Source organism: Podarcis gaigeae (genome assembly GCF_964106915.1).
Source record: "Podarcis gaigeae genome assembly, chromosome: 8".
In the NCBI taxonomy this organism is placed as follows: Eukaryota; Metazoa; Chordata; class Lepidosauria; order Squamata; family Lacertidae; genus Podarcis; species Podarcis gaigeae.
This window is the reverse complement of record NC_139684.1, coordinates 44,659,905-44,687,800: the sequence shown is the minus strand read 5'-3', so window position 1 is coordinate 44,687,800 and position 27,896 is coordinate 44,659,905. Positions and strand designations below refer to the sequence as shown.

At 40.7% G+C, this 27,896-nt stretch overlaps 1 protein-coding gene and 1 long non-coding RNA gene across 3 annotated transcripts; one reads left to right on the top strand and one right to left on the bottom strand.

Moving 5' to 3' along the window:
* The first annotated feature begins 26 nt into the window (after nt 1-26).
* On the top strand, nt 27-5,058 carry LOC310851312. Its single transcript, XR_014567702.1, has 2 exons — nt 27-162; nt 2,613-5,058. It is a non-coding gene; the product is annotated as an uncharacterized lncRNA (long non-coding RNA).
* Nucleotides 4,730-27,468, bottom strand: DYNC1LI2 (dynein cytoplasmic 1 light intermediate chain 2). Of its 2 annotated transcripts, none has more exons than XM_083753530.1 (13): nt 27,033-27,468; nt 22,391-22,464; nt 21,767-21,883; nt 20,370-20,600; nt 16,209-16,372; nt 15,419-15,512; nt 14,496-14,631; nt 13,300-13,411; nt 11,595-11,654; nt 10,990-11,031; nt 9,350-9,467; nt 8,397-8,513; nt 4,730-7,913 (listed from the first exon to the last, which is right to left on the bottom strand). In XM_083753530.1, the coding sequence occupies exons 1-13, from the start codon at nt 27,161-27,163 to the stop codon at nt 7,807-7,809; spliced, it is 1,503 nt and encodes a 500-aa protein (XP_083609656.1). In that variant the 5' UTR covers nt 27,164-27,468; the 3' UTR covers nt 4,730-7,806. The 2 variants fall into 2 exon arrangements, with proteins under 2 accessions (XP_083609656.1, XP_083609657.1); XM_083753531.1 differs by having other exon boundaries at nt 22,387-22,464; nt 27,033-27,190.
* Nucleotides 27,469-27,896: the final 428 nt, after the last annotated feature.

Sequence of the window (27,896 nt, the reverse complement as noted above, 5' to 3'; positions counted from 1 at the left end):
GGGGCTCGGCTGAGGAGGCGGCAGCCGCCGAGGGTTCTGCCCCCTCAGGGAAGGTCCTGAGCTGGACTCAGGCCCGGATCCTGTGGGGAAGGCAAGGGCTGCGCAGAGGAAGGTCGCCGCCGCCTCGCCATTTCCTCCCTCCCCGCCAACCGTGGACGCGAGGTAAATAGAGAGAGAGAAATAGGTAGTGACACGCACGCACACAAATATATAGATGCACAAATGCACATACATAGAGAGATTTTTATATACTCTCTTTCCCCACATATTCAACAGTTAATTTGGGGGAGGCGGGGTTCACCTGTTGAATTCTTAGGCGCCAGATGGAGCAGAACAACGACGCGTCAGTCAGCTGCGTCCTGCAAAGTTTTCAAAAGCCACATAATACTCTCAAAGGTATTTGAACACTTAACATTGAAAATGCTGATACACTGTTACACCCCCACCCCATTCTCCATGAACAAGTCAAGATTCCAGTGGTCCAGGCACTAACCCCAAGGTTTATATTTCCTTTGAAGGGAAGGCGCAGCAGAGATGTCTTTATGATACGTGGCTTATATACAACCTGGAGAGACACGAAGCGTTAACACTTCCAGAGGTTCTTGCTTCTCCCATGGCCAGTTTTGGATGCCACCAGAAATCAACCGTGGCCCTCTGCTCAGCTTGCTGCATTTTACGGGCTGCCACTTTTCTCTCCAGTTTGCCTCCAAGCCCGCTGCAACCCTAAACCACAACCCTCCCTCCAACTCTGGCGTTTGTCCTGCTAACTAACTGAGCTGACCCCATTGATGACTGCCAGAGAGACTTTGCCTTTTTAATGGCTCATCACCTTGCCTTTTGTTCTCTGTGATGGCTCTTCTCCCAAGTGATTTCCTCAGCACAGAAAAACTAGTTTGGCCTAGATTTTGATACTGCTAAATTCAGTGTCTTGCAGCCTCTCTTAATAAGCCAAGCATTGATTAAACTACAATACCCACTAGAACAACACCAGAAAATTATGGGAGAATCTGGCACCCAGGAATTTAGGGGAGTCAAAGCACCCACCCACTAACTCTAAACAGTATGAGTCAGTTCTTCCTGGTTATTTGTTGTCTTTATCCAAAGGAAAACCTGCTTTCCTTTGCAGCCTTTGAAGATGTCCATTCATGTGTTTTAAGGCCTTTCTATGCTCAGTAAGCTTTCACAGCTGCATTAAATAAAATTTACTCTTAGGAAATACTGAACCTTCAATCCCATACACCTATCTATCCAAGAATGTATAACCTGTAAAGTATTCTGGGATCTGCACATTTACAGCAAATAGCAGAATAGCCTTAAAGTGACCTTTATGCTCTTAAATAGGATCTTAAATACAGGAATGCCGCTGGAGTGTGTAAAGTGTAACCCAGCCATTTTATAGAACTGTGACACCAAAAAAATTGTTTTGGTTTATTAAGGCTGCATCTTTTTATGTTATTTTATATTATGGTAGACTGCTGCAGTAGCTTCTGGCTGTGAAGCAGTTTATAAAGCTACATCTTAACCAAAAGGCCAAGAAGCAATAAATCTGCAAAATTAATTCAAATAAGTTGGGATTTTTTGAACACAAGAAGGAATTTAAATCATTATGGTTTAAATGGACATAAAATAAAACCTTGCATTAGATACCTAAGAATCTTAAGACAGAAATTCTGGAACAAATTTCTGAAACATGCCTTTGTTATCCTTCCTTATAATTACAGGAATTTAAGGTGACGTGTGTGAGAGAAAGACAGATACAGAGATATGAAACATTAAAAAAAACCACTGTAAAATTAACATTGGCAGTAAAAGCAAGAAAACTCACAAAAAACCCAGAACTGTCACAGCATTAGATTATTCATTAAAGTCTGGACAAATAAAAAGGTCCATGGTTACCCCATAAAGCTCATAAAGCTGTTTTTAAAAAGAGATTAGACAAATTCATGGAAGTAAATGCTATCAATGGCTGTCAACTATGGTGGCTATGCTCTGCCTCCACTGCCAGAGAATTATGCTTCTGAAAACCACAAGAGAATGAATGCACTTGTGCTCGTCTTGCTTGCAGGTTTCCTACAAGTTGGCCACTATGAAAACAGGATGCTGAACGAGATGGGCCATTGACCTGATCCAGCAAGGTCTTCTTATGTTCTTACCTAAGTTATGTAAATCTGCTTCAAGTTCCTTATATCCAAGATCCCATCAGTTGATATACCAAGTTCAGTGTAATGGGCTTGAGACAGCTTTTCCTTTTTCACTGCATTTTTTTTTATCAAGCATAAGGCAAGAATAAAAGGCTACTTGAGCTGCTGGCAAAATAGCTTATTTATTTCCTGGGAAAAAATTATTGAAAGCAAGATATTTTTGGTAAGCTATAATCTCTGGTTCCCTTAGTTGGAAACAACTGAGCATACAGGACACGCTCATCATTGGGGGGGGGGGGAAATGCACATTTAATAATAATTTTAAAAACCGTTATTCCAATTATATACCCTTTTATCACATCTGATAATGAATGAATCCAAATATATATTGCCTAGTTTAAAATCTGGGTGTAAAAATCCATAGTTAATAGGTTTATAAATATTGGGAAAGGTTTGTTTGTTTGTAAAAAGGTTCTAAAGCCTGGATGCCAACAGAGATGAAAGCAAAACAGTCACACCAAAGTGATGCAAAGCTGAGATGGGTGAGGCTGTCATTTAGGAACGATCAAAGGCTGCCCGATCTAAATAACTTTCACTTTTCTCCCGGGCACATTGCATATTTATGAAGGCTTTTTGTATTAAGTTGCAGAGGACATTTGTGATTTCTACTGCCCTGATGTTTAAAACTACACAAGTGATAAACTCCAAAACACCAGTTTCTTCATTTCTTGTAAGTCTTGGTGGTTTAGCTCAGGACACCAGCAAGCAAAAGGCTAGGAACAAGACTAGTTTGCCAGCACATCAATCTGCTTTGTATCCTGAAGGTCTGATGGTCAATTCCTTCAACATCTGGAGGGCCATAGAGCTCTTCTATGCAATCAGTCTATAGTCCAATGAAGTATAGTGGAAATAGGATAAAGAAAGGTACAGGTGTAGCAAAACAAAAATTTATGAAATCTGTTTTGGAACAAATTATATGAAGAACCACCTTCTCCAAGATGAATTTGCTCACACTGTGCTCCAGATCAGAGTTCTTCCTCCATGTCCCCTTACTATCAGAAGTTTAGTTGAATGGGACATTACTCATGACCTTTATAGGCACCCAATTTGTGACATTTCATTTCCCGGCAAGCCCAATTGACTCCTTCCTTAATACTTTGCCAATGAATTGTAAATAATATTTTATTTGGCCAAGCCTTCATTTGGACTTTTAAGAATTCTCTGAAGTAAGTATATCTTAGCATGCTGTATACATGTTTTATTTCATTTATTGTATTTTGTTTTTGAAATCGTATGCCACTTTGGAAACTTATTTGGGCCAAAAGACAAAGTAAAAAACAACTGGATAAATAAAATGGGTGATGTTTGTTAGAAGCTAGTTCAGAGGTAGCCAATGTAGTCCAAAACAACTGGAGTGTACCACAACCCCCCTGAAGCCCAGTGGGTAAGGAGGATGGGAGTCCATAACATCTGGGGGGCTCCATGTTGGCTATCCCTGGGGTAGTTCATTCTGTTGCTCTGGTGTGACGTCCTGAATAACTTAACCACACTACATAATGGTCCCATGTTTGTTTGCCCTCTGTTCAAAAAGCAATAGACACAATAAGCTTCTGAGTGGTTTCTCTCCCCACTCTCATTACGGTATATCTAGCTTCACAATGTGAGACATACTAATCAGCAAATCAATCACCAATTCAGTCTACTCGTCTTTTCATCCTTCAGACACATTTTTTAAAAAAAATTCTTGAATGCTGCATGCCTTAAACTTAAATGTGATTTCAGCCATCTGTTTGTTTGTTTTAAAAAGAACAATTTCAAAATACAATATTCTGCTCTGGGGAAAGGGAGTGAGGTTTGTGATGTCCCAGTTCCTGCCACTCAGTTCAATAAGTAGAAGTAATAGGATCACAGCAAAAATCCCCCAACAAGCTGATGTCAAAGCACCAAAAAGGGCTTAATAAAAATGTAAATGTTGTATACAGGAAAAGTTACCTATATGAAAACCACAGTACTTTATATTTTGTATCTAAACAGTAAACAGAGACCCTTTGTATGTGATCTTGTATAAATGCACATGGTCCATCATTATGTATGTTAGGTCTAAGGCTTCTTTTGAAATGCACATCTTTTAGACTGAACAAGCTGATTCTCTCCTCACTTCATCAGGGTTTCAAAGAACACTGCATTGTAATGCTTGTGATTTGTCGTGAGTGCTGCTACAGTCCTGTTTACTAACAGCATTTCAAGCTACAAAGCTTAACGCTCACCACCCAAACTACTGGTATGTCATTATCCCCACCCTTTTTTGTCACCACCATCAAAATTGTTCGGGTCTTAGGCCCCAGGCTGGTGGTTAGTCCCCCCCACCCATCCCAGCTTTGTAAGAAGCAGTGAATTAACTCATGGAACAAACTGGCAGATTGTCACAATGGCTCAGCCATTAGTCCGCTCCAAAATGGCAGTTATTGTGCACTGCAAGGCAGCCATACAAACAAATTATTGTATATAAAGGTCAAAACATCCGTTGCCTCAAACCACAATTTGAGAACTGCCCTGCTTAGTAAAAAAGAGCAACTCAACACTGGTAAAGCAGTCTTGGTTGGTGTTTATTGAAGCCATTAATTAAAGAACATGTCCTCATTTTTGCCAGCACTAGAAAGCAAGATTCCACATGACTGCACCTGGTTAAAGCCATACAACTGGACTAAGGGTTGTGTTGGATACATCTGCAGTCCTCATTGGAAGTTAAAAACATCAATAAACTTAGTCATATAGGAGAGTGAACTTTCATTTACAGCATGGATATGGTTAAGTTCAGTCACTTTCAATGTAGTTAAATTAAATAAAATACAACAAGTTCTGTTCAGTTTAAACAAGTTTTAAAATGCCAATAAAAAGTGCAAACTTTAAAAAAAAATCAAGCAGCATAAACATAGCATTTTGATGGAGGGCCAATCCTTAATCCTTTATATTTGCCTTCTCTCTTCAAGTTGAATAGATTATTACTTTAAGTTTTAAACATGAACAGTAGATGCAATCAATATACCTTATATAAATATAGCCATGTAATAATTTTAACAGTCTACCATACAAGAGTATCCTGAAAAATAAAGTTAATTGTATTTTTAAAATGTAAAGGCTTTTGCAGTTTGGCCTTTGGTTCCAATGCTTAAGAACACCAGAAAAGACAACTGTGCAGCTTTCCAAAGTTGCTAGACTTTGGCAACCAAAAAACACTACATTACTTACAGCTTTCTTCCTTTGAGAAACTAGGAGCATTCACTTGCAGAGTTTCCTTAAGCACTATCTGAGTAGAGGTGGATCCAAGCACTCTTTTGCACAACTGGAAAGTGGTATGTTACTGGCTTTTGCTCATTTGCAGCAGTTCTAACATTCATTTTATGAAAATGAAGAAACAAAAACCAAAAAAACCCAGTAGCCACTTGTACACATTATTGATATACAAAGTGAATTATCTGCATAAATGACAAAAACATTAACAGAAAGAGGCAGTTGTGTACTGAAGGCTTGCATTGGAACCGCATACCATCACAAAACACTTGCTTGTCCAACATACTTGTTTCCAATATGTTATGCTTTATCTCTAGGCAGCCAAAATCAGCTCTAGACTGGCCAGCCAATCATAAGGCTGGTTCTATGCCTTTTGCACATGTGGCAAGGAGATTGAGACAGTGGTAAATTTCCCTGTGCTAGAACCCAGCATGAACTTAACCATCCCAACATGCCATGCACTTATGTATGGCATAAAATGTGCAGCTGCCTAACGGTATAATAAAGCTGCATGCCACGAGGACAGGATGCAAGTCACATCTGCTAGAGTGGCCACAGTTTTCTTTAACATACATCTGGCAAATCATATGCCAGCAGAACCACACACCAAATTGCCCCAACCAAAAACTTGTCAATTTAAGATACAGGCAACTGTGGATGTAACAGGTTCTGAAATTATAAAAATGTAAAAAAAGGGAAGGAAAACAACAACACATAACTGGCACAAGTAAACATGCTTGTAAGTTAATGCAAGTAAATACTCTTAGCTTTCTAGGTAGTGTTAGACAGACTTACAAAAACAAAGAGACGGCCTCTTGATGTAACACAGGGTTTGAAATTACATCCAGTACTGTGTTAGTGGTCAATTCATTCTGTATATTTAACAATATATATATGTATGTATATATAAATATTAGGGGTGTTCTATTCAGAAACAAGATTCAGCATAACGCACAAATTCTTATCAATAAAAAGTAAACTCTGCATAATTCATACGGTGGTTTTTTCCCTTCTGTGTGTTGATTACAAAGATGTTTAGTACTATAATGCAAGGTAGTGTTTCTTTTTCAAATATATTGTACAGAAACTCAAAAGTGCCATTTCAGTTAACTGTGGGAGTCTTTCATAGCTCAAGCTGGCCATGGGTAATTATTTGAGTAGCAATGAGGGACACTTGTAAGATTCCTTTCCACATTTAAAAGGCTACACTAAAGGGCTATAATGAAGTAATTAGTTTCTATGTTTTAACAATGTAAACCTACAAACACTTGTAATTTACTGCGAAGTGGAACAAAATTTTTGGGAGCCTATAAGAAAATTATTACAGGTTTCACAAACCTTAAGGCAGGACTGAGTTTTCAGCTACTAAAAGAAAGATTTGTATTTCATAACACATTTCATCATGGGAAAGTGATATGTCACTCATTGCTCTTAACAGGCCATGTGATTGGCATTTAGAAAAGGGAAAAAAAACCCAAGGCAGAAGCTATGAGAAAACAGGATTCAAAATTAAACATTACTATAAAAAGTTACTGAGTTATTCAAAGTAAAGTCAAACAAACAAAGACTGTTTGTACTACAGTGCACAAGAGGTTCAAGCACCTTCCAAAAGACATCGGTCACTGTGCCAGGCACTTGGTCTAAACAAGCTTCTCCCTGTGTCAGCTGTGACAAAAAGGGCACCCACCACATTTCATGTAGCTTCTTGTTAAAACAAAAAAACAAAAATGCAATTTATAACAAGAAAAATTCCCATGATACTCAGCATATAAGCTTTGGACACTTTCCAATTGTAAAGGCTTTTGTTTTTAAAACATGATTATCTGATCTCTATTCAACACAGGATGTATTAACACTGCTTTTCTCCAGTCTGTCCAACATACTTTTCACTTCTGAGCCAGATCTTGCACTTATTTTAAATGCAGCATCTTACACTCTCTTCATCTAACCATCACTCTACTACACCAGATTCTCCAAGTATAAATATGTTTTGAATGGCCAACTCCAGTATACTTGGAAAAGGGGACTTCATTCATCCTTAGTGCCAGCAGCCACTGGTGGCTTTTCAACAGGAATCCCGCATCTCACTTCTCTGTGTTCTTCCCTAGGAATTGCAGCTGCACCTTGTTTGCCACCCAAATCAAGAGAATTGCCCTATTTATATTCTAAAATGGTTATCTTAAAACAGAGGAATTTTATATGCAAATCTTCCTGAATGTGCACTTGATACTGGGACAAGCCAATGAAGGTTAAATTTCATTTCCCCCTGCCCCAAGAAAAACTTATAGCATCTGCCATAGCAGAGAACTCCTGGTCTTATCAGATCAATGTACATAGTTATTTGGTCATTTACATATGCAGGTTCAGGCATTAATCAAGCTTCGTTCTCTGTCGGAGAGGAGTTGGTCGTTACCATAGAGTCTGGTTTGCGAGTCATTCTATCCAGTTCTTCTTGGACATTCGTCAAAACCGTTTTTTGACCTAAAGAAAACTTGAGGTTACTATTTCAGCCAAAGCACTCAACTAATAAAACAGTTGCAAACATGCTTTCTATGTTGTCGTGGAAGATTCTAGAATCACAACAATAAACAGAAACCAAGGTGTGGATAATGTAGACTGGGAACGGCTTATTTCTCTGTGAGACACAACTCTAGGTCCATTTATTTATTAAAATATTTGGCTATGACATTAGCTAACCATCCATGGATTTCAGTATGTTCTATGCAGAGTAAGTTAATATGAAAAATATTAATGCTTTTAGAAGCATAGATAGCTTCCTTATACTGAACAATCTGAGTATTGTCTACACTGACTCGCAGCAGCCCTTCAGGGTTTCAGACAGGTGACATTCCCAGGCCTACCTGAAGATGCTACAGATTGAACATAAGATCTTCTGCATGCAAAGCAGATGTTCTACCACTGAGCTAGGGCCCCTCCAGTCCTGCATTAGGCGCCAGACAGTACCTGATTTTTTGGCTGTGGTCTGCACTCCTCCAGCACCAGGACTCCCAGGAGAGCCAGTCTTTTTACTCAAGAGACTGTTGAAGAAGCTGGCTAGCACACCTTCACTTGCAGCATTATCTAATTAAAAGGAGGTGAGAAAAGTTTAAAAACACAGGACTGTGGCAGATTAACAATCCTTTATGTTCAAAATATTCGAAAGGCATAAAATGATGGGTGGGAGGGAAACGAATGTTACAAAGAATGTAATTCCTAACTGGCATATCAACCCATTCCCTTTTCAAAGAGGTCTATACAAAAAATTAAACATATTAAAATACAGTGGTACCTCAGGTTACAGACGCTTCAGGTTACAGACGCTTCAGGTTATAGACTCTGCTAACCCAGAAATAGTACCTTGGGTTAAGAACTTTGCTTCAGGATGAGAACAGAAATCGCGCCGCGGCAGCACGGCGGCAGTGGGAGGCTCCATTAATCATCTGGTTAAGAACAGACCTCCAGAACAAATTAAGTTCTTAACCCGAGGTACCACTGTATATTGTCTTATATTTTATTCCTGCTTCCCAATTTACTGGCTCTTCTAGCAAAACTGGTCATCACTTCCATTCAGAAATAAAACTGTCTTCCTTGTTGAGTCCTAAACTGTGGCAAGAATATATTAAATCCCATTACTTTAATAGTCAACGAAATCTGATTTTTTCTGCTATAATTATATTATTATTATTATAGGAGATTATTATAGTTATATTATTAAACTATGGATACAAGTATTGTTCATAATTCTCTCCATCCCTGATAACTCAAAAAACATTTTAAAGCCCCAACAGCTGCCCACTGAGTATGCCACATGAATATTTGATTTTATCACTAAATTAGTATCTGCCTTTCATCTAACAAGCTCAGTGTTCCAAGAAAAGATTACAAACAAAATAGGTTGTTTGAGTTGCAGTGCATACTTTTAATTGTTGGATCTGGCTTCTTAACAGATGCTATTGGCGAGGCACTGGGGACAGTGACAGGGCCTGCCCTGCCCTGGGGTCTTGGTGATCCGGAAGGCCCTCGTGCAGGAGATTCCTGGACAATCACAAATTGCAACAATGCAATTAACAATAAAGGAAAAAAGGGGAAAAATGCAACTGCTAAAGTGTACTCCAGCACTTCTTTGCTCAGAGATTCCCAAATTACACCAGTGAACTTCTCCAGATTAAAGAGAATTGAGGAAGCAACAGCAATTTATATTTTCTCCAAAAAAAGAGTAGCAGCTCTCTGCAATTTAAAAGTAAAATTTCAATTGCAAACCTAATTGCATAAATTACTTTATGTTTGGGTTTAGTGAAATATAAGGAAAACTGCTATCAGTTAAATTTTAGAGCTTCCACTATTTTTGAGTGATACTGGCTGCGTTCAGACATAACATTAATCCAGAGTGTGGTTTGTTTAAAATATGACTAGTTTACCTGTGCATGCAGCTTGAGCACTCCCACTCTGCTCCTCCCTTCCTCTGCTTCCTGATCATGGCTAGTTTGGAGAGAAATAAACCACGAGCACTGCCTCACACATAACACTAAGCCTGCTGTTTCATAGTTTGTTTCCCTACTCAACTAAAGGTGAAGTGGGAGAGCTTTAACTGCACACACCAACACACAGCTCATGCACAGTTAAACACAGCATTCTTAAAATGAACTGGAACTGTACTCCAGAGCTTACTGTTACATCCCAATGCAGCCTACTAAGTTCTCAGAATGGGTTCCCCCTGCAGTGTGTTTTATTTATTTCCTGCCTTTCTCTTTTTAAATGTTCAATCTCTTTACATATACGCAGCAGACGACGTTCTCCTCCCACTTTATTTTGTAGCTTGTGCTTCCCTAGTCAACTGCCCATATATCATTTTGAGAACTCTGGAGTTTGCCGTAGAAGTTGCATGTTTTCAATGATACCCCATTTATCACTGTAAAAAGTTTGTCAATTTCAAGTATCAGTTTTCGGGTATACCTCAGCACAGATTTGTAAATACATTCAACTGGTAAAATGATCTATTCACATAGTGTAACAGAATAGCAAAAGACCTTTTAGTTGCTTGGGATACTTTTCAAAATGTTATGCATAAACTGCCTGCAATATTCCAAAAAGATACTAAGCAAGCATTGTAGTAAGGTTTGATAATTTCAATCATTCAGGCTATGGGGCTCAGGCTTACATTTTAAACTACTAATTAAAGGGTAAAGGTAAAGGGACCCCTGACCGTTAGGTCCAGTCGCGGACGACTCTGGGTTTGTGGCGCTCATCTTGCTTTCTTGGCCGAGGGAGCCAGTGTACAGCTTCTGGGTCATGACTAAGCCACTTCTGGTGAACCAGAGCAGTACACGGAAATGCCGTTTACCTTCCCGCGGTTCCTATTTATCTACTTGCACTTTGACGTGCTTTCGAACTGCTAGGTTGGCAGGAGCAGGGACTGAGCAACGGGAGCTCACCCTGTTGCGGGGATTCGAACTGCCAACCTTTCCATCAGCAAGCCCTAGGCACTGTGGTTTAGACCACAGCGTCAACTGCGTTACATTTTAAACTACAAATTACTTTCTTACAAACACATACTTACAGAAGCTCTTGTAGGTGTGGCTGGCTGCTTGGCAAGGTGAGACTGAAAAAGAACAAAGAGCTCTTAAATATACTAGGGGGAAATGTCCCAAAATTTAAAAACGTGTGGCAATGATGCTATCTTGTGAACTTGAGCTTAACCTTACTCAATGTGATTCTGACACTTTTACAAAGTTATTCCCAAATGATATCACTAGAGGGCACCAGAATTAAACAGGAAAAGAGGTAGGATTCTGCAGTACAGTTGCATTACATAATAAGTGGGGGTTAAGTTACAAGAGTCATGTTTATGCAAAAATGAAACTGTTGATATATGCTTCTCAAGATGCTATGGAATTCCTCGTGCTGTTGTTAAATGCTTCATGTGATAAAGTTGAGTCGTATCATACACATGCAAATTCAGCTCAGCTGCAGTCCATTTCAGCCTTTTTCTTCTGCCAGCATCTCCCTCTGTCTCCCTCCTCCTCTCTTCTGCTGGCTTCTACCAGTCACTTGCCTGGAGGAGTTAGGGGAGGCAGTGGAGACATGGGAGAGGCCTCCCCAAGGGATTTCCTCCCCACTTGCCAGCAAAGGAAAAGTAATTCTGGCTACATGTTATTTTCTTACCTGCTGCTTCATAAGAAACACTTGTTCATCTTCCGCTGCAAGTTCTTTATCATGAACTAACTGATGAGAAGAGGAATAAAACACAGAAAACTTCATTATAAACAAAAAATGGCTGCACAAATTATAAGGGGGGGCATTACCATGAAAGGTGTATATATAGTAAATTATCCCTTCAGTGTCCTAATAATCTGGGATAATTCCTGCTCTCTGCTGTCTGACACAAATTATGTAGTAGACGTGTGTGTGTCTGTGTGTGTGTGCGTTTACATGCATGCAACTCCAGTGAGGGAATCCTGCAGCAGGCACAGCTGGAGAGATTATCTTCCTAGCAGCAAAAATTTAGTACCACAGCTGCTATGCCAACATTCCCACACTTAGAGCCCCCTCAATGTTTTGTGACTCCAGTTCCCATCAGCCGCAGCCGACATGGTCAATGGTCAGTTGGTGGGAGTTTTAGTATGAAAGATCTAGAAAGCACCATGTTGGGAAGGCTGTACTAGCCATGGAAGCTACAGGAAGACAGCGAGCATGTGGAAGCTTCTGGACACAACAACTCCTTGCAGTTCTTTCTGACTCCTTTCTTGCTTGGCTTGCTTCAGAAGGGGGGGGGGCAAGAAGTACCCCAATTAGTATTCAATTCTTGTTAGATTAGTACCCTAAATCCATTAGGTCCTTAAACACATGGCAGCAGTAGTAGGCTGTTTGTTGGTTAAAGAGAGGATTTCCAACTTGGAGGGCTTGAAGACAGATTCAGTTTAGAAGCGTCCTCCACCCCAAGTTCCCCCCAAAATACAAGACACCTTATCCATAGACTCAATAGGAATTTAACAGATATGCCGTGTAGATGTCAAGAATTTATATATGGAGTCTGTGACTTGGCCTCCTCTTGTGCATCATTATTTTTTAAATGTGTATCGATAACATTCCCTAGGCAGTTTACAAAATTTAAAAGGCAGGGTGGTATTCAACTAACTCATCCTCAGAGCAGACCCCCTGCAAACTGTAGACTTGGAAGTCAATTAATTTAAATGAAGCTACTCCAAGTATGAACAACATATTTTAAAATATGTTGCTTTAAACATTAAGATTAATAAAAATCCAGGACCAGCTGTTCTGCCAACAACTCCATGGGAAATTATGATTTAGACAGAGCTGATCTACTGGAAGAGTTTGAGCCTATGCATTGGGGGGGGGGGGTTCAGACTACAGGTCACATGGTAAATTCCCTATCATCCTGATTCAATTTCACATATTGTAACACAACCCCAAATACACTGCATACATACACCAAATACACAGCAAGCAGTCTACAGCTAAAGCTTACACCAGAATATTTAGAACTACATTAATCAATTTTCTTCTACTCATAGTACATTGGATCCAAGCCACCATTCTTTTGCCTCTTCCCATATGGAAATGCAATGTACTACATTTTGTCAGGGATTGAGAGCTGTGTTTTGTTTGCTTTTGAAACCTTTTGCATTAGTCCAATCAGACTTCAGTACACCTGCCTCACTGCAGTCCCCAAAGGGTTACAAATGTAAAAGGAATACTGTAGGCTAGGCAAAAAAATGAGGGTGGCGGTTTATAAAGTCAAATTATTGGTTTAGCATTCTTACCATGGCTCAGGATACTGAATTCAATGTAGTGGTTACTTACAGCCCTGCACACTTGATAAAGTAAAGTATAATTCAATGGTGCTTACCTTTCTTACAGGAGGTTTTACAATGAAGTCTTCATATGGATCTTCTGGTTTCACTGTTGTGAAGTTTTCATGTAGAATTGAAATTTTCTTTTCATTGTCCCAGCCAGCAGGTCTAGCAAGAGAAAGAATTCATGTCAGCACATCAGCACATCCTCTTTTTCAGAAGTACAGCATAATGGTGACTGGCAAAGGTACATTTTGAAAATATTTGTTTCGCATTTGAGAAAAATACAGGAAAAGTGTTATTACACTGCTGTACATTAAACGGGACATTCTTCATTCTCCCACAAAGCAAAACTGTCCTCAGTGAAGCAAGAAGTATAATGCTAATTCACATTACTGTGAAATGCAGGAAACCAAAATAGACCAATTCCCTGGATCACCTTACAGTCAACTGCAAGCACTACAGAACATCTGGGTGCACTGGCAAGCACACACTCAGCAGGAAGATGGAGCCAATCCTGGCTCTAAGTGTACCTGCATTGATCACATTTATACTTTTAAAACTGTGCTGTGTGAAGTGACATTACAATTGAAGAACTGCACCTATGCCTAGAAGCAAGGATGAATTTGGTGCAACCTGCCACAAAACCATCACCCCTTTCCTTATGATCAGTTGTAATCAGGTGAGCCCTCAACTCCTTGGGGAGGAAGGAGACAGAAATATAACACACAAATGAATGTATGGTTTGTGTTGGCATTGGCCTTTATATTGGCCAAATATCCCAAAGAGAATGTTATGTGGAGTCATATTAACTTAATTTTTCCTGAGCAGTACTACTATCCTTGCATGACACAAGTGTGGCAAAAGACATTCAGGGGTGGAGAAGCACCAGAGCAGCTTATTCCACTTCACGGTGGCAATGGGAAGGGGAGATACTTGTCTCCTTGCAGAAACAACAGCAACTCCACATCAGATAATATAACCTGGTGCTTCAGAAAAGCAGTTCTAAAGTTCAGGCAGTAAGTATGCAATCTTGAGTGTTCTTATTGGAAAGGAACTTCCATTAAATCAATGTAGACTGACTTCTGGCTAGCATGATTAAGAGTTGTATATATATTGTGCTATCTTATTTATGTTTAATCTACTACAGTGTCTCCTTTTCATCCATCAGCCCCCCCCCCATCTTATTCTCAAATTAAAGGGGATTTTTAAGTCTTAGTGTATATGTACAAGAAATTGCTCTTCAACTTACATGAAAACTGCATCCTTTTCTACCACTAAGGCAGGTGTGATAAAATGAAAGCCATATGTTTTATGTACAATGTACTTATATAACAAATCAAGATTCTTTTCCTCTTTAACTGATGAATAGATCAAGGCTGCACCATCTATTAATTTGCATTAAGGAAAACTTTGAAAATGTTATTAAGATCAATTGAAATTAATCTGCTAAATTTGCATTTTATGTTTTTTAAACAGAGCAAAGTTTCCAGAAATGAAATACTTGAAATACTGTAATAGGATGGGCCCTATGTGCAATTCCTTAACATGAAATGGGCTGTACATTTCAGTGTCTAATGAAATACAAAGGGAACAGAGAGCTTGAAAGTAAAAAAATTAAGGTGGCAACATGACTAAAAGCAATCTGCTAGGTTTAAACAGAAAGTGCCATTCCTAAGCGATCCACAGTATTTACTAATATATGTATATATCATATAATACGTGTATTAATTCCTACTTATAATTAACTAATGCAACACAATTCTATGCATGTCTACTCAAAACCAAGACCCACCATGTTCAATGTAAATATGTAAAAATGGAGCAAGCATGGACATAGTGGGATTTAATTCTGAATCAACATGCAGAGGATTGCACTGTTAGTTGTACATTTTTTAAAAAAATCTAAGATTGAGCAAATTGATCAGTCCTTAAAGGCTGCCAGGCTACTACTGAAAAATAAAGTGTGGAGATAAAGTGTTTGTCTTTACATATGCAGTACAAAAAATGAAATATACAGGAAACAAATGATTTTTTTCAATAATGGGGAAAAAATAGACTCAGACCATACATTTGGGTTGAGATGATGGAATACTGAGCTTTATGTAAAGTGACAGCGCTCAATATGGCACTGTTTTTTATTCCACTACTTATGCTCAAGTAAGAAAAAGATACATTGTAAGCAGAATCTACGAATGTGCGACTGAATGAAGTCAAAATGTTCTTCTCTGTAGTCAAGTTCCTTTTCTAATACACTCATTGCATCACACTGAAAAAGAAACACAAAGAAAAGTCTTAAGAATTCTAAAAGCCTGAAGTGGAAAATGTGTGCAGAAAATACACACTTTTGCATAAATTAGTGTTCAAAGCAAGCTTGGTTTGGGGTCATTAAGCAAAATACTTCAAAATCCATCAGATATTGTATACCATCAAGTTTGGACAGACAAAATATCTTTTATTAAAATATCACAAAAGCACACATTTAAACTTCATAGACATCACATACTTTAAGACACCTTACTCCTCAGCTTTGAAACAAATTCAGAAAGGTATTTTAATTTGCATATTCATGCTTCAGAAGATAAAAGTTTACAACTATTGATCACACTTTAAAGTTTGGGGCTTTTCTGTGGTGTGTGTATAAGATTAGAAATTGATCTTCCATTTTCTGAATTTAACTGAGAGACATTTTACAGATTTGAAAATATGGATAATAACTAATAGATTAGAGAATCCTGAAGAAAGAAATGGACTGCACTCAATGCTCTTCCCAGACATACTAAAAATCCAAATGTTTTTACATAAGCACATAAATACTGACAATTACACTCTTTTTTATGGGCAGTGACAAACACTCACAATGTATATCAGGATCACAAGAAACGCAAGAGGGCAATAAAACATATCATTAGCAATAACCAAAATACTTTCCAAGAATTGCCAGTAAACAAGAGCTCAAACTTACCTTTGTACAAACTACTATCACAGGGATGCCGAGGTTGTGAGTCAGAACATTATCTCCAAGTGGTAGAATTACATTTTCATCATCTTGTCCTGATGGGCCTCTTCTCTGCGGTGACCCCTGATACCCATCTTCAGGTTCTACATATTCCTGAAAAGCCTTCACAACTATGATAAAAAAAGAATAGTTTTACATGTAATTATAAAATACTGTGAGTGATATACAGCACTGGGTGAGGGTAATTTCTCATTCCTGCCCCTTCCACTTTGGAGGGTCCCTCAACCTTTTGGAACCTATCTGGTGGGCACACAGAGCCTGGAGACGAGGGGAGAGAAGAGGGAATTCTCTTTGCTGCCAAGCACCACTTGAAAACCACGCTTTAAAGTTATGCAAAGGGGATATGTTTTGAGGTTAAGCAAAATGTGGAGGTTCAGTAAAACTATTTATTGTTTTTTAGGCTGCCCTTCATCCTTTTGGATACCAGGGAAGTTTGCAAAAGAATCAAACAAAAATACAGAAGAGTTACTAAAAGATTAAAATGTCTAAAAGAAATTACACTCATAAACAAAATCAATACAGAAGAAGCAACATATCAATTGTGAGATTCCAAACAATGTTTACCTCTCAGAGGAGAAGATGAGCCTTCAATTGACCAGCTAACTGACCAGGAAGGACTAGTTAACAACATGCAAAAAACCCGAGATCCTGGTCTATGGTTCCCAAAGAAGCCAAGGTGCTTTTAAAAAGGTCTGAAGTTAGCATACAAATCCTGACTTGTTTGGGAGAAACAAACCAGGATTCCTCCCAGGTTCCCACATCACAACAGGCTAGCAGTTCCTGGTTAGTTTTACCCACCTGCACAAAGGGTGGGGGAAGTGAACCAGCTGGATGCACCAGCATGCTGGTCACTCACAGTAAGCCAGGATAAGCCATGAATCCTGGCTTATTGTGAAATGCAGATGCAGCCTTTAACCTGCAAGTTTTCTTTTTAGCATAAAGCAACACTCTCTCCCTGCATAAATTATTAGTCATTACTGTAAAAAAGGTAAAGGTACCCCTGCCTGTACGGGCCAGTCTTGCCAGACTCTGGGGTTGTGCGCCCATCTCACTCAAGAGGCCAGGGGCCAGCGCTGTCCGAAGACACTTCCGGGTCACGTGGCCAGCGTGACATCGCTGCTCTGGCGAGCCAGAGCTGCACACAGAAACGGCGTTTACCTTCCCGCTAGAAAGCGGTCCCTATTTATCTATTTGCACCCGAGGGTGCTTTCGAACTGCTAGGTTGGCAGGCGCTGGGACCGAGCAACGGGAGCGCACCCTGCCGCGGGGATTCGAACCGCCGACCTTTCGATCGGCAAGCCCTAGGCGCTGAGGCTTTTACCCACAGCGCCACCCACGTCCCTCCATCATTACTGTAATGAGTTTTAATTCAGCATTCAGAGACCATTTGTGTACATCTTGGTTTGAAACTTCAACACTGCACCATTTCAGAAAAAAATTAACAGACTTTGAAATGGTATTCCATTAAACATGTTATCACTAATTAGTAGATGAACCTTGGCAACTCATCCAACAGGCCCCACAAGCAGAAGTGAGGTAGGCATGTGCTGGAATGCCTTGTGACACTGACGCTGCTGCTGCTCTCTTTCCTTAACCCACAGGGGAGGCAATCAGAGCAAGTAACAGTTAAAATCGTGGGCAAGAGTTAAGCACAGCTACTTCTCTTGGAGCAACATTTGCATTCCGCTGCTGTGGAAAACCAGGGAAGCCTGGTAGTGTGGACTGGAAGGGAGGGAGGCCTCTCAGACAAGAATTGTCCACTGGCAGCAGAGATGCATGTTAGAAATAAGGTGAGTGTCCGAGTCAAGGAAGGGCTGCAGCAATAGGATCCTTAGGCTGCCCTTAGTTGCTGCTTTAGGTACAATGATCCTTCTGTGGGGGAAAAGCACAGAATCAGCAATGCTCTGCCCTCTGCATTTTTCAGCAGTTTACTTGGCAGCTTCCATTTCAGCACAGGAATGAACACCACAAAAACTGCATGAAATGTGACAATGGGGAGACACAGAAATGGCAATTTATTTTGCTGAAGCTCAGAAACAGGCATTGACTTTGGTCACAATAGGCATCATTGGCACATGACTTGCCTCATGAGACAGATATGGAGTGACGTAATCCCCAATGCAAAATGTACTTCTTGGTAGGAAGAAAGGGATTATTTTACCCACTGAATTTGATAGGATCCTCTTGGTTTAAAAAACTGCACAATACAGCTTTGACAGCCACCTTTTACATTGTCCCACTAGTTTAAAATGAGTGCACCGTTAATGTGCAAGTCTGCAAAAACATCGGGAAATTCTTGTCAGATTGCATTTCTTTACAAAGAAGCAAAGTGTCAGAAAACTTTGGGACAGACAATGAGAAACCATTTATTTCAATCAAACTTGATATACTATGAATGAACTATATTTTCAGGAACATTATGGCATGGTGAAGAGAGGTTCTCCAAGTTCCAGTAATAAGTCCAACCCTGTGCAGTGGAAAAACATTCCGGCACTGTACCCCTTATCAAGGGAATGTGCAATTAGATACCACTGTCTCCTATCCTGAACTATCATCTATTTAAATGACATTTGTATTGTGCACAAATTCTGCATGGGTATTTTCATGAGCACACTTTCCACCTCATTGCATTAATATATAAATACAGATTCAAGTTTTTAATATAGCAACCAACTATGCATCCCTGAGGGCTCACACAATGAAGAATACTAAGTAGCAACTGTGGTTCTCCTTACAGTCTTTTTATGAACTTGGGGTATTATAACCTTGAAATTGATGCTATCAGTGACAGGAAAGCCAATACTACAGGATGTTTATTGGTTTCACAGTTGACTATCTTTAAATTATGCCTGTGTCTGGAATTCAGCAAACTGCCACTGTTCAGAAATGTTCCATACCTCACTCTGACTGTCCTCAAAACTTACAGGACTCCTGCATGCATTAACTGCATGCATTAACTTCAAGTCATATTCTCTTAACTGCACTTCTCCCACCTCACAGGGGGTCTACCTTTGTTGACCAAGCATGACTGAAGCTGTACAACCTGAATATATTTTAGTAGGGCTTGCATAGATAGACGATCAAAGTCTTCTAGATGTGGAGCTACTTTAAGAACCAGACAAGTTCTATTATTTGCTATCAATCCCCCCCCCCCTCCAATGTATGTGTGCATATATGTACATTGCTCTGAATTTAATAGTCATTATTGGCTGGAAAATGGAGTAAAATAATAAACAATCTCCATGCTAACAAACTTCTTGCCAGAGATTTCTAAAAAATATTTAGCAACATAAGCTCTTGATGATGTTAGCAAGTAATGAAGTCAGTTTCTTAAGCAGCCTTCAGTGTGTCTTGCTCCCCAAATATATGTTTTATCTATATTATTCCAAAGTCTCCACACCTTGTTCTGCAAGGATATGGAAAAGAAACTGATCTGTTTACAAATCTCAGAGTTCTCACAATTCCAAACTCTGTACAGTGATACCTCAGGTTACAGACGCTTCAGGTTACAGACTCCGCTAACCCAGAAATAGTGCCTCGGGTTAAGAACTTTGCTTCAGGATGAGAACAGAAATCGCATGGCGGCGGCGTGGCAGCAGTGGGAGGCCGCATTAGCTAAAGTGTTACCTCAGGTTAAGAACAGTTTCAGGTTAAGAACGGACCTCCGGAATGAATTAAGTTCTTAACCCAAGGTACCACTGTAATAGGAATGACATTTTACAAGTCACTTGTGCATTAAACAAGTCCAGAACATATGCCCACAGCCACAATCCTCACCAAACTATCTATATTGTTTCAATTCATCTGCCAATTCCAAACTCTGTACTAGGAATGAGATTTTACAAATCACCTGTGCATCAAACAAGTCCAGAACATATGCCCACAGCCACAATGCTCACTGAACTATCTATATCGTTTCAATTCATGCGCAAAGCCTAGCTGAAAGGAAGACTCCCAAACATGAACTGCTGCCAGGGAGAATAAAGACAATGCTAGGCTACATGACCACTGGTGGGTTACAATAAGGCAACTGCATATTAATTTAAAAGCGATCATCCCCGAAAGTTGTAGGGATACAAAATAAACTTTCAGTCTCGCATTACTTACATTGCTGTTCCATATCTCTCATCTCTTCAGGGGGGATTTTCAGCTTATCAATATGTTCACGCAATACACTTGCCCATTTCTGTAAGGATTCCATAACAGTCCATGGTCTAGACATATCTGCCACAAAAATGACAAGGGTCTCTTGCAACGATTCTGCCGAAACAGCAAATTTCAAGAGCCCTTTATGGTACAAGTCCCCATCAAGAATCCAGACGTTACAACGGGTCTGATCTGAAAGGAAGGAGAGATGTCCTCATTAAGAAATCATTTTCCACAGTTATTATCAGCATTAGCATCACCACCTATATACTTGGCATTTTACAAAGAATGAGAAGACAAATCCTTAATCCCACAGGGACACCTATCTCAAATTTGACACAAGTGAGACAAAAAAGGAAGAGGAAGGAACTGGAACCAGGATCAAGCAAATAATAGTATATGTGTGTATTGCAGTCACACAATTTGGCTTAGCTACAATGGATATTAGGACTAAGGGTTACTCCACAGCAGTGATGGGGAGCCTATGGCCCTTGAGATGCATCCTTGATCACTGGCCATACTGGCACTGGCTGATGGGAAGTATAGTCCAACAACATCTAGAGGCTCATGTGTTCCCCACGACTGTTCCAAAGGCTTCACAGAAAAAGTGGGTTTTTTTAAGGAGGGATTTGAAAATAAAGGAAGGACATGTCTAGATAGAAAGAGAGGAAGATCAAGGTCATTTCAGGGAGCAGGAAACTTGATGTTGTTGGAGCTGACTGAGAAAGTCACAAATATGAGTATGCCAAGATATTAAGAGCAGAGAGATAAGAAGTGGATAGCCATGGAGGATTTTCAAGTGAGGACAAAAGTCTTGTGCAGTATCCAGAGGGGATAAGAAGTGTAGGGATTTAATGAAGGGTATCACATGGCTAGAGCAAAAACAGAGGTGAATCATTTTGGAAGCATTTTTCAACATATAAAGAACAAATGGATTAAATCATAGCTGCAATTATTATTCTGGGTAGTGGTGCTCACCCTTTGGAATGCCCTTCCATCAGATGTTAAGGAGATAAGTAATTATATAACATTTAGGAAACATCTGAAGGCAGCCCTGTATAGGGAAGCTTTTTAAGGTTTAATGTTTTTACTATGTTTTAATATATGCTGTAAACCACCTAGAGTGGCTGGGGCAACCCAGTCAGAGGGCGGGGTACAAATTAATAATAATAATAATATTACTACTACTACATATATTCACATGGGACTAAGCTCTGTTGAACACTGTTGAGACTTCATTCCATGTGAACATGCATAGTCAGAGGCTTTGAGAAGGCAGTAGAAAAATCAGTTGCCCTTTAGAAGAGGCCAGCCTTCAACTTTAAGCACAAGACATGCAAGTAAGGCAAATACATTACCATCTCTGTCTTCATCATGGATATTTAGGTACAGGTATTCCAGGCCTCTTCCTTTCTTCCCATGCTCTGCTCCTTGGATTTTAGTCATTAGTGTTGTTTTGCCCGAGCCATCATCACCTGCCAATAGGTTTAGAGGGCAGAAAACAAACATCAAGAAGCTCATCTCTTACAGGAAATGATCAAGCCTCCGAGCTGAGAATTTAGTGGGCGCTGGAGAAACAACTCATTTATTCTGTTATAGGGTAGCAAAACAGCCCCATTACAGGAAAGAGAGACTCTCTTGGTTTCAGCATCACAATTCACATTCATAAGCTGAACTTACTCTTTCACTTACTCTACAAAAAGGTCACATTTGCATCTTTAATATTTTGAATGTATCTTCTTAAGGCTATTAACATGCACCACAAGCTCTTTTGTCAATACATTAGATCTAAGATATTTTGTCAGCACAAAAAAGATACAAGATCAACTTTAGCCTGGCTATTATTTTATTACTTGCCTCCAAATAGGCTGTGTACTAAATTAAACAGCTCATTTTGTTCTATCAGTTAAATTTGTCTTTAAAACGTAATCCAGTGTCAGAATTCCCATAAGAATCTCCCACTATTACTCACTGATACTTACCAAAGACAAGAATATTTTTGCCTGTGGGTAATTTAGACCTGGATCGTGTGGCAACTTCACTCAGTATTGAGTGCCTGCATAACACAAGTTCACTTATTAGTTTGTCTGAGACATAACACAAATCAAATGAAACAAAATAACTGTCAAAGGGCATTTCTGTGCAGGAAAGGTTTATGTATTTCAGGGGTGGAGAACCTCATGCTCAGGGGTCAAATGCAGCCCTCCACAGCCCCTCTCTCTTGCCCTTGGAACTCTCTCCAGGCCTCCCACTATCCCCAAGCCACACTGTCACCGGTCCTGTTCAGCACCCTCCTCAAGTGCCTTTGCTTGGCTGAAACATGTCCTTGAACTGTGATAATACCTCTTGCTTGCCAGGATAGAACATGGAGACAGTCAGGGGTTGGATGTGCAAGTGTAGAAACCTCTGGCTTTTGCATGGCTGGAATTTAGCCTCTTGTACAAATGTAAGAGCTGTGTCCATTGGTTTACACACTTTTACCTCTGACCCTGCCCTGGCACACAGACTATGGGCTGAAAGAAAACCCAGAAGACACCAACCTATCACTCACCAGGATCATCCGCTGACTTCCAAGTCAATTAAGTCAGGAGGAATGAGAAACCTGCTTCAGCCAAAGGGACCAAATCCCTCATGAGCGACCTTCCAGGTGCCATATTCCAGCAGTGGATGGGGCAAGAAGCAAAAGTGGACAGAGTAAGAGATGTAACTTTTACCTTCGTACAGGCTACATTCCAGCCATGCAAAAGTCATAGGTTTCTGTTCACACACAGACACTTCTCCATCTTCCATCCAGGCAAGGAAACAGCATTATCACAGTTCAATAATACATTCCAGCCAGGCAAAAGTACTTGCAGAAGGTATGCTGCAGAGCCAGTGAAGGGTGTGGCCTGGAAGAGGGTAGGGCAGCCAGGAGAGAGTCCTGAGGGCCTAGAGGGGTTGCATGTCCCTTACCAAGTGAGCTTGCTTAGTGCTCCTGCATGTATACAGAGGGCCAAACAGAAATCCACTGATTTCACAATCCAGCTCCCGCAGCCATCCCTACATAGATACAGTTGTGTAGTACAAAAGGCAGGTGGGTGACATGGCCAGAGGTTTTGGATTATGTTCCCAGATTGTATAAAGGCTCTATGCTGTTGCCAACCTTTTTTTAAATAAAGCAACCATTAGATATGCATGCTTGTTCAGGAAATGTACAATGTACAAGGAAACTTTATTTAAATCAGTTATGTTATATGATTCTATGTAAGTTGTCTTCACTTAAAATTATGTATTATTTATTTCAATACAATCAGAAAGCTCAATCCATCAGTTTTGGCCTATAATAGAAAACTACCATGACTGAAACACTAAGTGTGATGAGTTATGTGCTGTTTTTGTCTATGCAGCACTGCAATGACACTTGGTAGCAAAGGTGTTTTTGGAAACCTGACCTCTCATGAAATTCTGCTACTCTGAAGACAGCTGATTCACTGCTGATTGCTCAAATGATAGTAGTATATTTTAAGTCCACTAATCCTGTTAGTTTTGCTTAATAAATGAATTTTTAAAAAAGCAAAAAAAACAACCCACAACTTGTTTAGTTTCCAGTTTCACTTTAGTTACTGTGGATGAAATTTCTGGTTTTGTCTGTTTTGAATAGATATACACATATATCTTCAAGAAAAGCAGAACTCACTGATAATGCTGTCTAATTTCACTATGCAGGGAGGGGGCTATGCTACTACCGTCAGATTCTTTATTACTACAACTAATGCTTTCCTTAAATACTGAAACTCAGTAAAAAAAAAATCAAAAAAAGAGGGGGGAGAGAAACAGTACTACTGAGCACCACTATTCTGAAGGGAATTTTCAATGTATTCCTAATTGTGATATACTTCTAGCAATATGTCAGCAGACCTGTATCCACCAGAATGCAAACACAGACACTCATGGGTAACAGATGCTCAAATCCCTAGCCACTTAAACCTCATTAGCAATGTGCACATTAGCCTTTCCTTTATCCTCACTTTAAATTCTACTGAGTGGCTTTACTCAAATTCTAGATCTTCTCCTAGAGCACAGAAGTGGAGCTGGAAGAGACATTTTTAGGCCAGACTGCCAGGTTTGGCCAACTTCTACAAAACATGTAGGGTTCCAGTAGCAGCTGAAAAACAAGAGTAAGCATCTGTCCAAATAAATAAGACCATGTCATACTAAATCACTCAGAGTGCACATATAAAACAAAACACAATAGCCCTATTAGTATTTGTTTGTATAGATCTGATATACTCTCTCTTGCTCAGGAGTACATCAAGTTATAATGCTACCTCCTTCACAATAGTAAAATTCCCCCAAAAGATAAATCAGTGGCATTGCTTTCAGATGCTCTCCACTGCAAGAGGCAAAATCAGAACCCATAATGCTTCAGTGGTCACAGAGCATATCTGATACTGGAAACAGCCTCTCTGTATATCACAATGTAACTATTACTACCTATTCCTATAAACTCCCAAGGGAAGTTACATAATACTGTTAAAAATATTGTGCATATGCCAACACCTGAGCATAAACAAGAATAAAGGGAGCTCCCAAGCAGAGCATGAATTCCTGTAGTGTTTCTGAGGGTCAGTTCTGCAACTTGATCTTGCAGTCCAACAAACATACACATTTATTTATAAAGCTATTTATAGACCACACCTCATACAAAATTCCAGAGCAGGTTACAACAAAATATACAAAAGAGCTAAGATACAACCAAAAACAATACAAAATAATCCTAGAAATGAAGACTGGATACAAAGGTGCTGCACAAGAGAGAACGCGTGAAAAAAATAGTTGATCAATATAGGGCATTTTTTAATATAAATTAAGCTATTTTACAATGGGGCTACAGAATCTCAAATATATTCACAGGAAAAAATTATTTCATAATAATTTAGTTTAGTATTTGCACCTCTTTTTTCTGTTAAAATTAAAGTCAAAGCTGCTTACAAAAAAAGATAATGCCATAATTGATTTCTCCAAGTTAAGAGCATTATGTCCAGTTCTGGGCACTACACTTTTAAGAAGGATATTGACAAACTAGCATTAAGAGGATGACAACCTGGATGGTGAGAGGTCTGGAAACCAAGCTCTGTTTAGAATGGTTGAAAAGTATGTTTAGTTTGAAGAAGAGAAGGGGAAGTATAATACCAATCTCCAAATAGCTAAAGAATTGTCACATAACAGATGGAGCTGTATTGCTCAAGAGAACAGGACCAGAATCAATGGAGGAAAAATGCAGGGAACAAAGATTTCGTCTAAATGCTAGCGTAATTTTCATATTGGCAATAGACAGTGGAACCGACTGTCACATGAGGAAGTGGGCTTTCCTAAGCTAGGCATATATAAGAAACTGGACAGTCAATGTCAGGGGTGCTGTAGTTGCAAGATCCTGCACTAAGTGGGGAGGGCTCCTAGGTCTCTTCTAACTTTATAATTTAAAGAATTTTTATTTTTAATTTGACTGGCACTGTATTTTCAATCTACTCCATCTTCTAAAGCCGCCAAGATTTTATAACCCAGCCTATCAAGCAGGTGTCTGTGGGCAGTTCTGCAGCATTTGAAGAGTCCTTTGTCAGAGTGCTGCAGTTGATTCTACATTAAGCAGGTGTTTGGGCTAGATATCCTCCAAGGTCCCTTTCAATTCTATAGATCTACAATTGAAGAAAAGAAAGACCAGCACTAGCTACTTCAGAGTTCAGCCTGGCACAATATTCCTGGACAAATGCTGCCAGGCTAGAACCACACATTGGTTTAGATATTTTTCTCCGTTTAAATAGATGGGTCTGAGTGTAGGAATGTTGTTTTTAAATATACCAAGAGAGTAAGCTGGGTGAAAATACAAAGTGCATCCACTGCTCATCTAAACCACCATCACATGAACACTTGAGAAGTCAGCCCTGCTACAGCATGGGTTTCTGCGGCATTCACAATGAAAGTAATAATCAACAAAGCAATCCAGAGCCTGTCATTTTATCTCATTAGCTTTTTCAACAACCATGGCTGCCAGCTAGGTCAAGATTAGGGCTGCTGGCATCGCATTTTAAGTGGGCACAAGAGGGTAACGCTGCATTTTTGTTCCTGGGCCTCCATGGGGGGCGGGGAGGTCCCTGCTGCATAATCCTTCGATGGAAAGCGGGGGTGGGGGGAAGAGAGAAGAGATAATCCTACTTGAAAAGGGATGCTCTGGACCCCACCGACACGTAGCTTCTTGGCTTCGGTGCCTACAGGGCTCACATCTATGCACCTATGTAATTGCACAGCGAAAAAGAGACAGGGAGGGAGAAGCGACCCTTCCTACCCCAACCAGCCCTTCTTCCTCAAGGCTCATAACTGCACGAGGAGCCCCTCCCAACACTAGGCAGAGCCGGGCTTGAGCTGTCAAAGAGCCACTGGCGGGATCCTGGGGCCTCCAGGCAGACCCGGCGGAGCCTCGGCAACGGCTGCTCCCGGGAGCACGGAGGCTCCGAGCCCACCGCTGAAGCCCAGTTCCCGTCAGGACTCTGGAAGGCAGACAGACCAACCGCTGCCCCTCCCTGGCCAATGCCAGGCCGGCAGCCAGGAGCCGCCAGGAGCCCAGGCCAGCCTAGCGCGCTTCCTCACCAAAGGCTCTGCCCTTCGTCCTCCTCGCTGGCGAACTCGGCGGCCACGGGCCCGTCCGGCCCCAGCAGCTTCTTCTCCGCCAGCACCGGCGCCATCTTGCCAACGGCAGCCACCACAAAGAGTGACCTCATCCGCCCAGGCCCCGCCGAGAGGACCCCGCCTTTCCCACGCGCAGCGCCGAGGACCCCGCGCGTCCTGCCCGGTGCCGAGTCGCCGCCACCCACTCAGGGCCCTTTCTCCGCACCCAACTCTCGTGGACACGCTTCGCGCCTCTAGCAGAGTCTTCTCCGTGGGGCCAAGTGGCAGCTTCAAGGTTTCGCTCCTGCCCGACGAGGGGACGGGCGCTTCGTTCTAGTCAGGCAGCGTCCTGGACTCCTAAGGAGCGGTACCATATTCTGGACGATGAGTTCAAGCTTTTTGGGGCCGCCGCCCAGTGTTTGTGCGGAACAGAGACCCCTAGCGGAGACGGAGAGCGGCGCAGACTCTGCCGGCTACGCCCAGGCTTCGTAAAAGAACGCGGCGCAATTGTCGAGGCAAAATTGATTGGAAAGCTTGCATGTTCACAAATTGTGTATCGCATCTACACTCATAAGTGGAGAATAGGGAGGGATGCTGTCACAGATGAGGGGTTGCCCCAAAGGTGCTGAAAACACCAGTTTCTGGGGAACAAGGGTGGGACGGTGCTTCTGCGCTAGTGGTGATGTTTGCAGGCTTTCCTTAGGCATCTGGTTGGCACGATGAGAACAAGCTGCAGGGCACTTCTTAGGTGAACATGCTGTGTATGGAATAGCAAATATTGTATGCAGTATGGAACAGTTGCATCATGTCATAACAGATAGTGAGGTGCGAATTCAAGCCTGCATT